The sequence below is a fragment of the Eretmochelys imbricata genome, chromosome 1 (genome assembly GCF_965152235.1).
Source record: "Eretmochelys imbricata isolate rEreImb1 chromosome 1, rEreImb1.hap1, whole genome shotgun sequence".
Taxonomy (NCBI): Eukaryota; Metazoa; Chordata; order Testudines; family Cheloniidae; genus Eretmochelys; species Eretmochelys imbricata.
In genome coordinates this window covers 124,485,187-124,504,286 of record NC_135572.1, presented here as the reverse complement: position 1 = coordinate 124,504,286, position 19,100 = coordinate 124,485,187, and the positions used below count along the sequence as shown (strand labels likewise).

General features: G+C 43.0%; 1 protein-coding gene across 1 annotated transcript; it reads right to left on the bottom strand.

Annotated features, from left to right (window-relative positions):
• Positions 1 to 453: 453 nt before the first annotated feature.
• On the bottom strand, positions 454 to 18,792 carry CHST7 (carbohydrate sulfotransferase 7). Its single transcript, XM_077807126.1, is given in 3 exon segments — positions 454 to 997; positions 16,979 to 18,453; positions 18,456 to 18,792. Coding segments are annotated over 2 exon segments (1,785 nt in total). The 3' UTR covers positions 454 to 997; positions 16,979 to 17,005.
• Between the last annotated feature and the right edge of the window lie 308 nt (positions 18,793 to 19,100).

Genomic DNA, 19,100 nt, shown 5'->3' with positions numbered 1-19,100 from the left:
GCTATTAGTCCTAGCTTTTTTGTAAGACAAGCTCTTTGTAAGACTTAAATCTGGAGCCAAATTAAGCCTCAGATCGCACTGAATAAATGCCCCATAGCCTTAACATTCTTTTAAAAGGTTTATACAGTACATTAACAATGAGCACTGTGAAATCCCAGCTCTCAGCACCAAAGCGTTATTTAAGGTATGAGTTATAGGCAAACTTGAAGTGGATTTTAGCTTGGCATTTCAGTAAGAGCTTAACACAAGGGTCAGAACCTCAGCTATGCCAACTGACACCAGTTAGCAGCCCTGAACTTTTTTCTCTCCTAAACAAACAGAGGTTTGTGCATTTTCTTGTAAGAGCATGGTGCGATGTGACTGTGCTTTCTGTGGATTCGGTCACAATGCAGTAGAAATGGAAGCAGCACTTCAACTGTTTTTCCCCCCCAAGGGAGAGTTTGTATAATCAAATTCACAACTTACTATATAATTTACTGTATTCAGAACTCTAAAAACACAGTCCTGGTATTAGGATAAAATTCCCCATTACAGGGTGGGGAACCAGAGCACTTAAAAAAAACTTCACCATTTAGATCTGTGAAAGTTGTGCTACAAATCTGAAGTGTACAATACTATGCTTACAAATACTGAGTTTTTGCAATGGTAGATGATTTGTCCAAGTACTGTCAGTAACTTTAAAAATTTAAGTCTCCTTGTTGCCAGAAAAAGCACCTACAACTGACCACAGACTGGCACCTTCAAACTGTAAAATAAACCACTCCATAGTGGAGGTTCATAGTTGTCCATATTGCACTGTCATATCCTTACTGGAAATGAAGTCATTGTGTCCACCTGTTTTAGATGATTAAAATTTGTTCTGCTATGCAAAACTGTACAGTTGTTAGTATTAACTGAAGTTCTGAAAAGATGTGGAATGTAATCTCTTCAGGGATGAATTTTTCTTCACAGTCCTTGGCTGTACAGTAACGCTTCCTTCCAATGTCTGCAATTCAAGCTATGGGAGGGGGGAAAAAGTAATACTGCATTAGAACATTGTTTTTGCAATTATCAGCTTTCAGTATTCTCAAAATAGAAGGCATGTTAAGAGAACAGTGTGATCTTTTTTTAAACTAGGAATTTTAAGCTTGTAGCTCATAAGCTCAGTGTTGTAATTACATTAAGTAGCAATAAATTGTCAGTAAAATATACACAACTATAAAATTTTAAATGGGGATGGCTGAAGAGAAGAAATCAAGTTACAATAAAATAATGTGAAAGCTAATAGTATGCTCTGAACAAAAGTAAAATAATTGTTGCTGTATGTATACTTATGTACTGTCAAACTTTTTTTAACAGATGGATTTAGCGATATAATTAGTTTCAATAATAACCCAAGTACTCATATTAGCTTATTCATACATGCAAGACTGCCGCCACTCATCCCTGTTCAAAGATCTAACAATATAAGACCCTCAGTGGATCAGTAAGATGATATAACAAAATACAGACCAGGAGGAGTATGAACAAGTATGCCTATCATAAATGGACAAAATACACTTATGAATTTACTCGTACTTTAATCATTTACATTTATTAATTTGGAAACAGGCCTTGTCAAATGACAAGTACTTTATAGATATAGTAATAGGTTTGTGTTCTAGTTCGCTATTAACTTGAAGATTTAAATAAAACTGAATATAGACATTGATTCTACTGTTTTCATTTTAATATTGAAACAAGACAGTCTGCTGTGGAATGAGAAATTGCTTTGTTTCACAGAAATTTTGTACTATAGTAGGTAAGAATTGAAGGGGAATGTATGCTCTGAATTCAGTGAGTAGATATGCTAAACAAGGGCACAAAGTTGGAAAAAAAGTTACTGTTCTTGGCTATACACAAAGAGAGAGAGTGCTTGCTATTCTGTCAACTCAATACTTTAGAGGTCTTGTTTAAGTACAGAATTTTTTAAAAAGAAAAGGAGGACTTGTAAAGCACTAAGCAGAACCCACTGCAAATTTAAATAAGCTCTGCCCAGGTCATAGGACCCCTCCTCTCAGCTATATTGCAAGACCTGTCCTAACTTCATACTGAATGAGTAAGCCCCTTAGTTTTCAGTTTAAACTAACTTTACTGAAAAAAAGCCCAGGTTTTACAGAAGTATTATTCATTTTTTCCCTGATTTTCACCCTACTTTTATATCAAATATATAAAAAATAACTTATTAGGAAAATGCAGTACATTGCAATAAGATATGTATCATGATAATACAATCGTCTGTGTGTATATGTAAAGCTGCTTGTAGAAGTAAGGCTATGTATTAATCTAGAAGATACACACAAACAGACATGCACGCAAGCTCTGAAGTGTGTGCACGTCTGAATGTACTGATGAATCTCACGCCCACCACAAACATTTCAAGCTGTTAGCAGTATAAGTTTAAATATCTGACACTATAAAGGTAAGAAAACTAAAGTCTGTATCAGAATATGTTTCAGGACATAAAGAAGTATTCAAATCTTTTAAAAAATAAAAACAGGAGAAAAGGATGAAGTTGAGTGTATGCCCTGCAAATGGTATGGCCCAATTATTAAATGTAAGTATTTATAGGCTAGTCATTCAAAGTCTACAACAGTGAACTGTTTATTCAAATGAAAAGTTTTATTTGGGGATTAGGGATATATTGTTTTCTTAAATTTAGAGGTGGCATTGTGTTTTGAATTCTGTTTTAGTTCTGCAGTAAATCACACTGAATTCCATTCATCAAAGCATTAATCTACTGAATACTTTCCCCTGGTCCTTCCGTCCACCAAAATAACCCTGATATTTACCCAGCAAAATTAATAGATTTTCCACCAATTTTCACCTGTTTTGTTGTTGTAGTAATAAATTCCCAGGAAAAATTAAATAAAATAAACTGAAAACGAAGGGCCTTAAGAATGAGGGAGGAGGCCTTATAGTTACCACACTGGCTCTTAGCTAAGATGGTCAGGGATTCAACCCCATGCTCTGGGTGTCTCTAAAACTGACTTCTAGAAGCTCGGACTGATCATTTTATAAATTACCTTGTTCTGTTCATTCCCTCTGAAGCATCTGGCACTAGCCCCTGTCCGAAGACAGGATACTGGGTTAGATGGACCGTTGGTCTGACCCAGCGTGGCCTTCGTTATGTTCTCGTTCACTATGCACCATCCACAGTGCATAAGGATTTGCTGAGTTACAGTGGTAACTCTACTGCTTTTAATAGTTGTTCTGGGTTTATATTTGGAATTACAAACAGAATTGGACCAAGCATGAGGCAGGGATCTTGTCCAGCTTTCACAAGGAATGAGGCAGGTGTGCTGCATTACAACAGTAATCTAGGATCATGTAATTCAAGTCCACACTGTAACACATACAAGGAAGAACAGCTGAAGTTCTGCATGTAACATCAGCTTTTCTATTTCCTGGCTTTCAAGTGCTTTACTTTGCAAAACTAACATTATCTTTCCATAGGGTTTAAGGAATACTTTCACTGTTATTTGCCTACACACCATAAGAAAGCCAATGCCATTTTCTTGACACTGTTGTGCTCTATGAATGAATGGTCAGTGGCTCTATGCTCCCACAGCTTCATGCAGAGAAGTCAGTGGTGGAAGCAAGTGCTCCTACAAAGGATGTGCAGAAACTCTGGGGCAGGCAGTAACCAGCCCTTACATATTTCACCGCACCATCATCAGTAAGAAATAACCAATAAGCAGTTGTCTAACATTTGTTGCACACTAATTTCATAGTGCTGCAATGGGTGCAGAAAATGAGGTTACTTGCTGCACTGAAGTTACTTGCACAGAAAATACACAAATTCACTACATTTTCCGTACTCCTGTATTTAGCTCCACACACACATGCAGTGCAGCCCATGTCACTCAGAATACTGGGAGGTAGTTAAAGAAAACACATATGCCAACCCCTGATTCAGCTAAATCTATTTTTTTTACCCTAATACTCATGGTACACCTACACTTCGAGCTGGGCGAGAGAGTCCCATCTTGGGAAACATGCACACACACTAGCTCTGACTGAGCTAGTGTGCTAAAAATAGAGCATAGTCTCAGAGGAGTGAGTGGCAGGAGGGGCTAGCCACCCCAATTATGTACCCCCCCCCCACTACACTCAGCACATAACTCAGGGAGGCTAGTCCCACCGCTCACTCTGCCGTGGCTACACTGCTATTTTTAGCATGCTAGGATGATCAGAGCTAGCGTTTGTACATCTCCTCAAGCTTGGAATTATACCCCTAGCTTGAAGCATAGACAACATGCCCTAAAAGGCACCTCTTCCCTCAATGCCACCTTTTCTGCCAAATTTCTACTTTATACCACACCCTGCTCAGAACTAGGCTTCTTTTAGAATAAAATTACAAGTTTTTTCATGGGCAGAGCTTTAAAAACAAATAAAATCATGCTTGCGCTCTGCACAAACATGAAAGGTGAACATTTCAGAAAGCTTTAAACAATTGAGAAGGGGGGTTATTATGCACATGTCTAAGCACCGTCAGCTATTCATGGTAGCACTCCATCTATAATGCAGCTACCATACAAGGAAAGGTACAGGCTGTCTGTACCCTACAGTCTATACTGAAAACTTTTGCCAGTATAGCTACGGCAGAGGTGTGATTTCCCCCCCGCAAATGTGATTGACATAACTATGCCAGCAAAAGCCCTAGTGTAGCAGTTACACCAGCAAAAAAGTCACTTAGCTGGTACAGCTTATTCAGTCTGGGGTGCAAGCATAAGACATGTTGGCAAGAATTCTTTTGCCAGTATACGCGGTCTCTCCCCTATAAGACTTATAGCTGTACCAGCAAACACATTCTACTGTAGACAAAACCTATATTAAAGCTTCTCTTGGGCAATGTTCAGATACTTAGAACTATTAACCTGCCTCATGATTCAGCCAAACTGGTGTAAAGATTCTATGCAAAGTAAATAGGTGGTAAAACACTAAGAGTTATTGTAAGTGGAATGCACATCAGACCCAAATCCAGTCCTTACAAACAAAACTCCCTGAGATATACATTGTGAATTTTGCTTGAGGAAATTCAGAGTTAAGGTTAAACTTAAAAAGAAAAGGAGTACCTGTGGCACCTTAGAGACTAACCAATTTATTTGAGCATAAGCTTTCGTGAGCTACAGCTCACTTCATCGGATGAAATCCAAATGTGTTAACTATGCATTTTCATACCTGAAGGTACCCAAACAACCTTAACTCACACTGTGACACCATGGGGGGAGGGTGGAGGAAGAGATGGAATGAATGTCCTTATGTTGATTTGTCATCCCAGATTAAACTATTATATACTAAAGTATGGTTATTGCATAGTGTCACTACAGGCAGAGGTGATGGCATCTTAGCATGTTTAGATTTCTTTTTAAGTGTAACCTAAACCAAAAAGTTCTAGGGTGTTATAATGCTTGTTTTTGGAATAATTACAATATCTCTGTAATGTTTTTATACTTAAACTGTTATGTACTCAACCTTAACTGCAGTCAACTCCAGCTTACCTGGAAATTAAGACAGTATCTTCCACGGAAGAGCCATTAAGAACCCATGCATATGCTCGTTGAAAAGCTGTTTTAGGGCAGGATCACTGCTTTTGCCAATGTCCAGAGTTCCAAGTGGCAGTACAAGATCAAACATTTGCGTCCGTTAACCATACCCCTTAACTGAAAATGATTCTAGCTGCTTCATAATAAAATATTAAATAAGGATTCTTTACTCCCAACAAAGGCAGCCTGTACTCTGCGTGCTTGGGTCATTGTTTCCAACAGAAGAGATTACAAAATATGTTTTCTTTTATTGCAAGTTCAGCCCAGCTATTCAGAACCATGGGCCATTTGCCCATACAATTATGACATCCACAAAGCCATTCCTGGGCCAGTAAGCGGGCTGGGCTATGTTTCCAACAACATTCTGTCTCCAAATCCTTACTCATTCAAGAATGTTCCCACAACAGCCTCTGGGGCATCTGACTTCTAAAACCAGAACTCATGGTAGGAATTTCTAAGAGTTAGATACAGGCATGAGGGAACATGTTGGAATAACTCCAGGCAAACTCAATTTCAGTTTCAAAAGTAAGCCCAGCCTGTTGACAGTCTTAAAATGGCTTATTGGTAATTACATACTTTGTTTAGCCCCCAGTCAAGAGCACTATATATTATGGAAAATAAAAAGCAGCCCAGGGTGTTACAGTACAAAAATAACAGAGGCTTTGTGGCTTTACAGCTGCTGAAGTAGATCTAGACCACAAGCAAAAGATTCAATCTACAGTGTCACTAATACAGACTGTGAATGGCATCATCCTTAGACTGACAATTAGAGCTTAAATTTTAAGCTCTTAGGAGAATTTTGACTAATGCAAGTATTACTTATATTTTAATCAAGAGGTTTATTGGAAGGCTTAACTTCAAATTAACAAAATTTATGATCCAAAATGTAACCTACGCCTGAAGATTCCCTGCTTATTGTGAAATACAATAAGCATTTTGCATTTGTATTTGACCTGAAAGTAATCCTAAGTCACTTGTGTCCATTTTGTATAAGTCTTCATCTTCATTAAAGACACAGAAACCTTTGTGTAGAGCCAGTGCTAGGCATAAACAGACTAAGCAATTGCTTAGAGCCCCGAGCAACTCAACAAGCCCCCTATTCACTTTTTATTGTGTTATGAGGGGGAGGCCCCCAAAATATTCCTGCTTAGAGCCCCCAATGGGCTAGTACTGCCTCTGTCTTTGTGAAACAGTGAAAACCAGCTTTAAGCAAACACCTCTTTTCAGAGACAAAATTGGCTCATACAAACCCTTAACATACTTATCTAGTTATCTGAGAAACTGACAGTTCTTAATTTAACTCAATAGCTCTCCCAGGCTTACGTTTCATGAAATACTATACTGTCATAGTAAGTGAATTAACGAAATAGAATTTAAAACTTTGTCAAAACAAGAAATGAAATATTTAATGAGACTTTGCTAAAATTAAGGCCTTCAGTCAGAGGAGATGCTAATAGATTATTTTCCAGTTAAATCATAATACAATATTTCCCCCAGAAGGACATACCTTACAGTTAGTTACTCCTGATCATATATTTCACATCAAATGTAGTTATATACTGTAACTAGTTCAGAATCAGCTTCTGAAAAGGAGCATTCACTCAGGTCATCCTCCTCAAAGCAGCAGCTGCATTAATTGGGGAGAGTGAAGGAAGAATCCCAACTCTTCTGCCAACATAATTTAGGCATCTTATTTATTTTTCAGAAATATACAATACATTAAAAGAACATTTAAGATTTCAAAATTAAGCACTCCAAAGTTAAGAAATGACAGAAGTGAGGTTGCCTCTTGTAACATTAATGTGCTCCCCCTTGTGCATCTCTCTTTAATTAAAAAGAACAGGAAGACTTGTGGCACCTTAGAGACTAACCAATTTATTTGAGCATAAGCTTTCGTGAGCTACAGCTCACTTCATCGGATGTAGCTCACGAAAGCTTATGCTCAAATAAATTGGTTAGTCTCTAAGGTGCCACAAGTACTCCTTTTCTTTTTGCGAATACAGACTAACACAGCTGCTACTCTGAAACCTCTCTTTAATTACATGATCACATACCATTTTTCTCCCATAGGACACCTGCCTCTGTCAGTACACAGGATGGATAGTGCACTGTTAATGAGTGGGTAGTTGTTCAATATTTTATTTTCTCCTTATCGTTGAATGTGTGGCTATCGGCTGTATTTACTACACACTATTCACACCCTGCTCTGAACGCAGAATTATTAATTTTCTTGTGTGCTTTTCTATGACGCTCAGCACTATAATATCCAAATGAATCACCCGCTTTATCAATCTATCTTCACAAACCCCTGTGAGACGAGCGGCTGGTAATCATTCCCATTTTATAGATTGGGAGCAGATGCACCAAAAGATTAACATCAAAAAGTATCTATTCCTTTTGGGTGCCCAATTTGAGATGACAAAGTGCAGATTTTCCAGAGTACTTACCATAATACAGTGCTTTATATACTCAAGCACAGCTCCCATTGATTTCAGCTGCACTGCTGAGTGCTCTGCATGTCCGCTAATCAGACCACAGTGTCAAGTTGGGCACCCAGAAAAGGAGTACCAGTTCATCAGTGACCACCTGTGAAAAGTTTAGTTCAAGTGATTTGCCAAGTATCACACAGTAACTCTGTGGCAGAGGCAGGAATAGAATTCAGTTCTCCACGACAGCATTCAACTGCCTCAACCATGAGCCCATCCTTCCCTTTCTGCAATCCCCTACTTTATTTACTACACATCTTTCGACTTCTGCAACAAATGAAGCAGGGGTACTACAGACAACAATCTCCTTCATCACACAACCCTGATTCATCTCCAGAGCAGGTCCAATCTGTGTACTGAATGAGGCAGGGGTCCCGTGGGGAAAAAAAAAACAACAACTAGCATCACAGAAAGGGGCTGAGTTAAGATTGCACAATCTTAATTCTGGCTTTTTCTAACTTTTGAGTGCTTGACTTTGCATAATGTTCTTTTAACATAATTTGTGTCCACTACTATTATACTATATATGCACATTTTGAAAAATAATTGATATCTTCTTATCAATTTACACATACCACCCCCCTCAAAAAAAGAAATAGACTGGAGCCTCTTCAGGCTTGTAACCAATAACATTTTAAACAGTATAAGCTGTACAGTGTCACTAGTCATATTAACCTAGGTTTTAAAAAAAGCAAACTGAAAAAAGAGAGAAATTCCATCATGTGGCATCATATTGACACGCAGGTGGTTCATCAAGAGGACTGGAACCTTTATCTCCACCACACAGACCCCTGCCCCTTGAGCTAACATGATAACCTACCACTGCTATAAGTTACTCTGTGTGGACTAGAACTAGAAGAGGGAGGAGAGAAGTTTGCCAGTGGGTTTTATAGATATTTGCTGACAGCAGAGAAATTAGGAGATTCAGGACTCAGGTTCCATTCTAGGCTCTGAAGGTTCCTATGTTCTAGTGGGCAGAAAAATCTGCTTGTTTCCCTCAAGACTAACCCCTTGTGCCCCACCACCTCCAACCTATCCCTGTCCCAGTCCTGTCTCTTCCCCACCCCTGACTCCATACCATTTTCCTTATCTACCCAGTCACAGTCTCCACTTCTCAGGCTTCGATCTTGTCCCAGTCTACTTGCCCAGCCAGTCCTAGTCCCTGCCTCCAGGCTTGCAGTCTGCATCCCAGTCTCTCACTCACCTCTGCCCCAACTACTTGTTTCAAATCTCTTGCCCTTCCAGTCTGAGTTCCCTGCTCCCCAGGCTCCTTGTCTAATCTCAGGGTCTCTGACCCCATGCCTGGCTCCCTGTCCCAATTTCTTCACCCAGCCAATCTCAGCTCCCCCCACACTCCTACACTGGAACATTTCAGCCCAAGTGGTTGAAGTCTGACAACTCTATAAGTAGCTGAAAACAGTGTCTTTCTTATAAGGGGAAATGTCTGGCAACCTTAATAACGTGTGCTGTTAATGCCATCTAGAATAAAATCATCTTCATTTCAGTCAAGCAATGCAAGATAAACCTGGCTGTGAAGGGTCAGCACTCAGTAAGGTGGTAATGTAGGTCACTGTCACAGCTTAACACACCAATACTAACAGCTAGAGTTTCTTGGCACTAAATACAAAGATAAACACGCTCTCACTACTGAGAAGTTATTCTGTCTTTGGCCTGTTGCTGGAGCCAAGGCTGCCAGATGTATCCCTCTAAAACAGAAGTAGTAATGGATCTCCCGCTCATAAAGTGCATTACATTAGGAGGCTTTTGATTGATTAAAAAGGGCTATCAATTTAAACTGAACATTAAATGATCCAGGTCAAGGGAATCTCAAACTGAAAGAGCCAGGATTAACAGAAGTAGGATCTTGAAAATTTCCTCTGTCAAATCAAACCTGTCACTGACAGTATTGCTCTTCCCATCCCCTTCTCTAAAATGGTAGCTCTCTTTCAAGTTTAATGCAAGTGGCAAACCAACATTTAATACAGCATGTGGCTCTATTCTGAAAAATGATTATGGGTAGGTCTACACAGGGATAAAAGACCCGCAGCACAGCCATGGCGGTCAGCTGACTTGGGTTTGCAGGGCTAAAAACCATGTAGATGATCACCCTCGAGTTTGAGCTCTGGGACCCTCCACCCTCTCAGGTCCCAGAGATTGGGCTCCAGCTAGAACATCTACATAGCAATTTTTCAACCTTGAGCCGTAACCCCAGAAGCCCAAGTCAGCTGATCCAGACCAGCCATGGGTTTTTTTAGGACGCACCCTATTTCAAAATAGCACCTACTATACTTACTGTCCCTAACAGCCAGCTTTAGTGACAAGTTTTTAATTCTTTATATTCTTGTTAGGCTTACAAAGCCAATGCATCTCAGAAAATATTCTGTTTATTTTTAGCATAGTTTTTCCCCCTTCTGAAATATAGTTCCATTGCATCAAGTTTGCATAAGTGTCTGAGGGCACAGATTTGGCCTGCTAAAACTTTTAGTGTTGATATCTGAGAAAAGGAAAGAACTTAGTTTGACTCTGGGCCTTTCTTTGAACTTGCAGGGTTGACAGTGGGAAAAATAATCTTTAACAGTTCAGTGAACACATGCAATATGAAAACCATTAAGAAATGAGAAAGTCCACTGTCATTTAACCCTTCTCAGAGGAAATCAGTATCATAAATTTGTACATCTTTGCATTTATCAGGAAAAATATAAAAATACTACTGAACTATTAAGAGAGTTTCCGCTGTACTTGAAATACACCAGCATATTGCATGAATTTCTACAACTACCACCTGAATATTGATCTATGAAGTGCCAAACTAAAACGAGGGGTAAATATTGCTGTCATTGGACTTTCATCATTTACACAAATGTGTATCAGTACAGCAAATCATACAGTACCCTAGATTGTCAGTTTAAATGTGCAGATACAGTAACTCCTCACTTAAAGTCGTCCCAGTTAACGTTGTTATGTTGCTGATCAATTAGGGAACATGCTCCTTTAAAGTTGTGCAATGCTCCACTCTTACGTTGTTTGGCTGCCTGCTTTCTCCACAGCTGGCAGCCTCCCTATGCCCACCCCTACCCCCCAGCGCCTCCCGCCCGCCAGCAGACCCCACAGATCAGTGCCGTCCCCCTCCTCCCGCCCCCGGCAATCAGCTGACTTGCAGTGTTTAGAAAGGAGGGGAGTGAGGGGGAGCCTGCACACCAAGTCCTCGCTCCTCCCTCCAAAACGCCACAAGCCAGCTGATTGCTGCGGGGGCAGGGGGTGGAGGGAGTGAGGACTTGGCGGGCAGGCTGCCCCTGCCTCCCGAACGTGGCAATCATCTGGCTTGCGGTGTTTTGGAGGGAGGGAGGGAGGAGCGAGGACTTGGCCCACAGGCTCCCCCTGCCTCCCGAATCGGCAAGCCAGCTGACTGCCCCAGGCAGGAGGGAGGAGCGAGGACTCAGCTCATGGCAATCAGCTGGCTTGCAGCATTTAGAAGGGAGGGGGAGCCTGTGGGCCAAGTCCTCGCTCCTCCTCCCTCCCTCCAAAACACCGCAAGCCAGATGATTGCCGTGGGCAGGAGGTGCGCAGAATCCTTTGGAAAAAAAAAATTTCCCTGGAACCTAACTCCCCCATTTACATTAATTCTTATGGGGAAATTGGATTTGCTTAACATTGTTTCACTTAAAGTCACATTTTTCAGGAACATAACTACAACATTAAGTGAGGAGTTACTGTATATTGATTGTGTTAATGCATATGAATCAGAGTCTAGATCTGAAGTCTCAGATTTGGAGTAAATAAGTATAAGGTAATATTTTACCAACAGTTATACTGCTTGAGTTCCTACATATCTGAAGACAACTGCATGACAGCTAATCATTAAAGCAGATGATACAAATTATCCTTTGAACATTTATCAGTTTTGTTCCTGTTTTCCCATGAAATTGTATATATAAGCTGTTAATGCATTACATATGATGTAATGCAAATATGTTTTTCCAAATCTCAGCCTAAACTGCTAAAATCTCATGAATTTGGCACTGATCTCTCCCTTCTAAGCCTGTGGAGTTTAGATCAGCTATGAAAAGTGTTTATGGTGCCACCCCTCCATCTTAGCGATCAATTATACTTTTTGTTAAACCATACCATTCACTAGAATTGGGATTTTGCTTTTTTTTTTAAAAATGAAAGTAAAATCTCTCCTATGAAGAGCTAAAATGGTGCAAAACAAAGTGTCTCAGCAGTAATTCTCAGCTGTTCTCAGAATGCAATTATCTGTAGCTTCCCACCATCTCACTTTCAGCAAGATCCACTTCTACTTAATTCGAAAGTTCTCAAATACTAAAACTCTACAGCGCTAGTCCCAATTTAAGCTTTGTTCTTAATCCCCTAAATCAGAGTAGATAAATATCAATATTCTTTGCTAGCTGACACTATATTTTTGTGCTCCACACTCAATAGGTAAGTTTTCAGACTAAGCAGGGTATGTTGCAAACAGGTTGAAAGACACAATACATCTTCAAGGGAAAAATTCACAGCATTAAATGCATCGATGATGAAGTTTTCAAAAGCACTTTAAGTGATTTAGGGCCCAGATTTTTAGAAGTATTTAGGGATTGCTTCACTGAGCATTGCAATGCCTAACTTATGAGTCTATGTCTCATTGGAAGTCAATGATACTAAGGGTCCTAAATGCCTATGTTGTTTTTGAAAATGAGAGTTCAGATCCTAACTCAGTTAGGCATTGCAACACTGAGTGGAGCAATGCCCAAATACCTTTAAAATCTAGTGCACAAGTCTTATGGTCTTTGAATGTGACTTGTACTCTTAAGACCTAGATGCTTTTGAAAATCCCACTCTTAAGATTTTGAGCTCTACAAACTTTCTTCAATTATGTATATTGCCTAGTATTGGGTTCAGGACATTTAGAGTAATTGACATTAAAAACAGAAATGTGGAATGTTAACAGCTCATGTAGTTATACCGCAGAAATCTTGCAGGACAGACTTTCACAGTGGAGGAAAAAAAAAACTACAAAAAGAATACATAAATACTCAGATAAAGTGTAAGGACAGGAAAATACATTTAAACTGATCACTAATAAAATAAGGAGCAGTGGTGTTAATGAACAAATTCAGCTGAGGATGTAGAAAGGACTTCAATATTGAGGACAAGTCAGACACTTGACAAATTTATCTATGCCAAACTCAATAGGTATTTGAGTGAAAATTAAACAGTTTCTGAAAGATATCTATTTTTCTATTGGATGCAACAGGTTAAGCTGGATCACTAGGCAGATTATGTTTCAGTTTTAGTCATAGTGACTTTAGAGAATGTGAAATTTTATGTTTTCATTCACAACAGTAGCATAGCACTCTGCTCACTGATCCTGATCCTGCAAGGTGCTGAGCACAGTCAATTGCCCCAGGAGAACTGAGTATTCTGATACTGCAAGGTGAAGATCCCTGGTTGAATTTGTTACAAGTGACTCAGCCCAAAATTGCTGAGGTTTTTGATGGAAAGACAGAAATCCTTTTTGATCTTTCAATATGCAATAAAGTCTTACCAGTTTCTGCTCAAGCACATCAGTACAAGTTAGGTAGGGTATATACATGGACAAGTTTTAGAGTGAGGTGACCTAATATGGGTACTGTTCCTCTAATAAAAGGTAAAATATTACTTAAGAACCAATTTCTGTTTGCACACTCTATGCAACCTGACTGCAATAAGGCTGCACGAGAACACAGAAATGGCCCTCAGGCTATAAAATAGGTCATTTCAGTACAAAAACAGTAAAAAGGAAACTCAAAACATGCTTGACAGAGTGAAATTAAATAATTTCTCAGGAACATTTTTAGGGATATATTCTCCCTTAGAAGCATGCTTCTGCCAATAATACTAGTGTTAAGATTAGATCTTCCCCTGCAAAAGTGTATTAAGTAATTCTTTCCAGTGCAACATACCAGTCACGAAAACGGTCTACAATGTAATTAATTCAAATGCTCTTTCAGTAACAGTAAATGTAAAAGATTTCTTTTGAACTGCCTTTATTTTCATCACTTTACATGTATAGTTTTATTCTTGATCCAGGATTATCCCCGATTTGAAGTTCACGGTCTTATTTTGTATCTGAGGGTTACATATAAATGCGAGTATAACCTTGAATGCCCTTGAAGCTTTGTCTAAATGCCATCAGATTAAAAAAGGAAGAGTCTAACAATTTAAGGATCCAATTCTCTGAAATACAACTTCCCTCCCCTTCCCCCAAATGAAAATATACCGTAGTATGCAAGTTCCAAAAAGTTCAACTGAAACCAATATCTTTAAACTCAAACTGAATCCTAAAAATGTTAAACAAACTTCAGGGTAGGTAGAACTTGCCAAGATTGGTTTGTCTTAACCTTGTTAGGAAATATTTGTAAATTGTTTGGGTGCAAATTTACCAGCTGAGAGGATGTTATTGTTGGGATAGGATGTGAGGGACAGAATCCCGTGCACTGCTGCACCCTGTGTCAGGCAGGAAGTTAGGAAAGTAAAATGTTATTTCAATTAATGCAGAGAACCAAAGTTGAAATATCAAGTATCCACTTTTCATTCTCAGAAGTTTTTACAAGATAGCCAGAAGAATGTGAGAGTCACACTAGATATGACAAACCAATTTTAAAACATTCCTACAGTAGGAATTTTGTAAAGAGAATTTAAGAGTTCCGATTAAACAAACATCTTCAAACCCCTTGCTGTAGCCAAGTGCTTACTCCACTCCTGTGATCACCATCTACAGTACTAGAGACAAATACAAGGAAGTGGAAATAGCTCTTCTTCCCTTGACTTCATGCGTCTCCCACATACAGTATTAGCAGTGCTGTACTATAATCCATATAGAGAAAGATTATCTCCAGCCCAGTCACTAGGTTATTGGGTGAGTGTGAATGGAAGCAAAGCCCTTCTCAGGTGAAGACACTTTTCTCCATTGTAAACTTGCACCCCAAGCAGTTAAAAGGTCTGTTGGGCTTTATAAAACTTAATATAGAATATAAATTAAAGGCTTAACCTGTTGTGTGTTCTTATGAAAATAGTTTAAATTCTACTTAACATTTGTAGTCTTAAGGAATCATATGATAAAAGAAACATTAAAACCTTATATTAAAATTAGGATTAAAAAAAATGAAGATATGACTTGTTTAGGATGTATATTTATTCTTTGCATTTCTCTTAATTTAAGCAATGAAAAGAATCAAAGGAGTTACATTTTTGAATACTTCAGTTTCATACGATCTGGGATGTTTAATAATTGTTCCCATGTGAACTTTTAAAAATTCTAGAAACATTGGTTAGCTTTAGGTTTTTAATAAGAGCCTGCTTTTACAAGATGTAGATGTAAAGATAAATTAGGGTTGACATCCTCCCTTCAATGTACAATGCTTTCTAATTCCAAAGAACCATGAAGTGGCACTTACTTACTAGTTTTCACTATCCAAGACAAATGAAAAACAAGAAAATTGGGATAAGTTATTATAAAGCTTTTTCAGTTTTAACTTAAGATGCTACTTTTACCAGAAGTAAGGAGAGTATTAGTTTACTTCGACTGGGATCTCTCAGTTGACGGTGTGCCTTTAACATCAGATGTGGTCCAATCACAAAATCCATCAAGAGAAAGTCTCAAGAGGAAGGAGTGAAAGTACCAATTCTTGGAACAGTTTAGGACTAGGTTTGCTAAAGCCCTGGGGAACAGAGATCTAACTAGATCTGCTCCCATCAGATTTGGGGAGGGTACACTATAATGTCTTCCTGCATCCCAACTTTTTTGCTTGTAGTCTAGGGATGTTACATCCCTAACCCAACTGCTGCATTTTTCTGACCAATATAAAGTTGCAGAATGAGCTTTCACTTTATTAAAAAAAAAAAAAAAAGTTTACAACTCTGTTGCAAAAATAACCTTGCAACGATGGACAGAAATATTGCTCCTGGCCTGAAACAACAGCATTGTAGGAAGAGTAACTGTCCCTATTAATCTCAACAGTGCACTAACTCTGAAGCTTAACAGTGTTCTGGCCTCATTGGAGTGTGTGCAGTTAGGTGTGTGACAGTCCCAAAGTCAGTGGGGAGTGAAGTCCAGTGTGAATGGAGAGTAACTTCATAACCCTGGCCACTTATCTTAATTAAAATCTAACCCAGTTCTCAACACAGTGAGGGGGGGACACCCTCCTCCAGCTCAAAATGCACCAAGGATGAAATCCTGGCCCCACTACAGTCAACGGCTACTCTTTGAGGTGGTGGTGTCATTTCCATTTCGGGGAGCCAGACCCACACTAGCTCTGACTGAACTTGGGCACTAAAAACATAAGTGTAGTCAGGATGGGCACCCAACAGTTGCAGGAGCTGGCTGCTTAAGTATGAGCAGGTAGGATCTTACTCCAGCGGCCAAGCTATCCCACCACTTGCATGGCCACAGCTACGGGTATGTCTACACAGTAAAGAAAAACCCACAATTGGCCCACTGTAGCTGACTGGGGCTTATGAGGCTGTTTCATTGCTATGTAGACTCAGGTTCCGGGACCCTCCAACCCCACAGGGTCCTTGAGCCCTGGGCTCTTACCCAAGGCCATACATCTACACAGCAATGAAACAGCTCCCTACCCCGGGAGTTAGCTGGCCTGTGTCTAGTTGCTGTGTAGACCCCATCAGTTCAATCAGAGCTAGCGAAGGTGTTTGGCCTCCTGCCAGAAGTTACACCTCCATCTCCAAGTGCAGAGGTGCCCAATGGTGAAAGTCCCACGGACTTCAACAGAGACAGGCTTTCACCCCCACCCCTTTCCTATCCCTAGGAGCGGGATTCCACCTGTCCTCCTCTCCCGCCCCCCAGCGGGGCCTCTCCCCTCTCTCAAGGGGAGGCTGCTGCATTATTGCCCGGGCCCTGTAGGTAGAAAGATGGGGGAGGCGTGTTACCTGCATGTCCGGTCCAGGAGGCGGCCGCTACCTGCTGCCCCCCTCCCGGGCTCCGCCGCCGGGCTCGGCGCTGGGCGGGTAGGACAAGAGGCTCATAGCTTCGCCGCAGGCGGCCTCCACCTGGCGCACCTGCTCCCGGCTGAGCCGCTCCCGCCAGGCGTGGATGGCCTCCCGCGCGTCCCGGGCGGAGATGAGGAAGGGCCGGTCGGAGGAGTAGGCGGCGCCGCGGGTCATGTTGAGCACGAAGCTCTCCATGGCGGGCGGCACGGGCAGGCCGGCGAAGCGCAGCAGGCGGCGCAGCTGGGCGCGGGGCTCCAGCACCAGGTCCTCGTAGCGCAGCTGGGTGTAGCGGCGGCGCAGCCAGGCCGGGGCGCGGCGGGAGGAGAGCAGGTCGCGGAGCCAGGCCTGGCAGATCACCTCCAGCGCGCCGCTCAGGAAGAACTCGGCCCGGTGCTGCTGCGCCCGCATCCCGCCGCCCAGCGCGACCGCGGGCAGGCGCTGCCGGCGGGGGAGCCCCCGGGGCTCGGCGCGGTGCCGGCTCCGCAGCACCTGGATGCTCTCCCGCAGCAGCGCCTGCTTGGCCTTGAGGCGGGAGTTGTGCACGGCGCGGGGGTCGCGGAAGAGCTGGATGACCCGCAGGTTGAGGCCGGGCTCCCGCAGCAGCGGCAGCAGCGCGCCCAGCTCCAGCAGCCGCACGTCCTTGATCACCACCACCGGGTACTTGCGGCACTCGGCCTCCAGCTCCCGCAGTCCGCGCGGCGGGCAGCTCCGCTCGCAGGCGGCGCCGTCGATCAGGCCGATCTCGTGGCGCGGCCGGGGCGCGGCCGGGCAGAGCGGGGCCGAGCAGATCACCTTGTTCGTCCGCCAGCCGAAGAGCCCGGCCGTGGTGAGGTTGCCGCCGCCGCCCAGGGCCGGCGGGTCCCGGGGCGCGGGCGGGGCGGCGTAGAGGCGCAGCACGGAGAAGTCGCAGCGGAAGAGCGAGCGGAGCATGTCGCGCAGGGCGCCCTGCAGGCTGAGCGCGTCCGCCGGGTACAGGGCCTGCCACAGGTGCCACATGGGCTCGTACAGGTAGAAGACGTCCGGGTGCTGGTTGAAGAGCTCCCCCAGGAAGGAGGAGCCCGTGCGCCAGGTGGCGTGCAGGTAGATGTGCCGCTTCCCGCCGCCGGCCTCGCTCCCCTCAGCCGTCGCCCCCTTGCCCTCCAGCGGCGGCGTCTGCTCCCCCTCGCCCTCCTCCTCCTCCTCCTCCCAGCCCCACTCGCCCAGCGCGTCCTGCAGGCTCGGGCAGCGGGGCTGCAACGGCGCCTCGCCCGCCCGTCGCCCCCGCCCGGCCCCGTAGTCCTGCACGTAGGGCACCAGGAGCAGCAGCAGCAGCGTGTAGAGCGCCAGCAGCAGGGCGAGGCGGCGGTGCTGCCCGCGCCACCGCCGCCCCTTCATCGCCCCGCCGCGCTCTGCTGCCGGGCAGCGGCGTCTGCAGCTAGCCGCCGCCGCCGCAGTAAGGAGAGTCCTGCCCGTTGGAAGGCGCACAAACTTGGAGGAGGGCGGCGGCGGCGGCGGGGTGTTGGCTCCGTGGGTCCCTCCCCGTCTGGAAAAACACGCCCACGTGCCGGAGACTCCGCGGCTAGAACAGCAAAGAGGCCGCTGCCCCCGCCTTCCTTCCCCATAGCCAGCTGTTGAAGCTCCTCACAGACCGACAACTGCCCCTGCTGGCTGAGGAGCCGCCTCGTCCTACCTATCTGAGGCTCAGAGACTGCAGCCTTCACTGGCCTCTTTCTAGAACCAGCCCAGGGGTGCTGTCTTGAAGTGGTTTCACTCATCTGCAGGGAGGGTTTATAATTTTGTTCGGTGACTTTCAGCACCACCACTATACAAATTGTGCCAATGACACTGAACCTGCCCCTTCTTCTGCATCTCTACCCAGTAGAGAGAGAGCATTGGTGGCCTTTTTACTAGTGAGAGGGGTGAGGCTCTATCAATGAACCGAGAGAGAGAGGACTCACACACTCACCAGAAATGATTTTGGAAGGCCCAGGGGTTCTGCAGAAAGGTGCAGGGTTGATTTAAAACCTTCACAAAAATGGGATGCAAACCCTTTTTCTGATACAAAATTGATACCCTTAGAGTA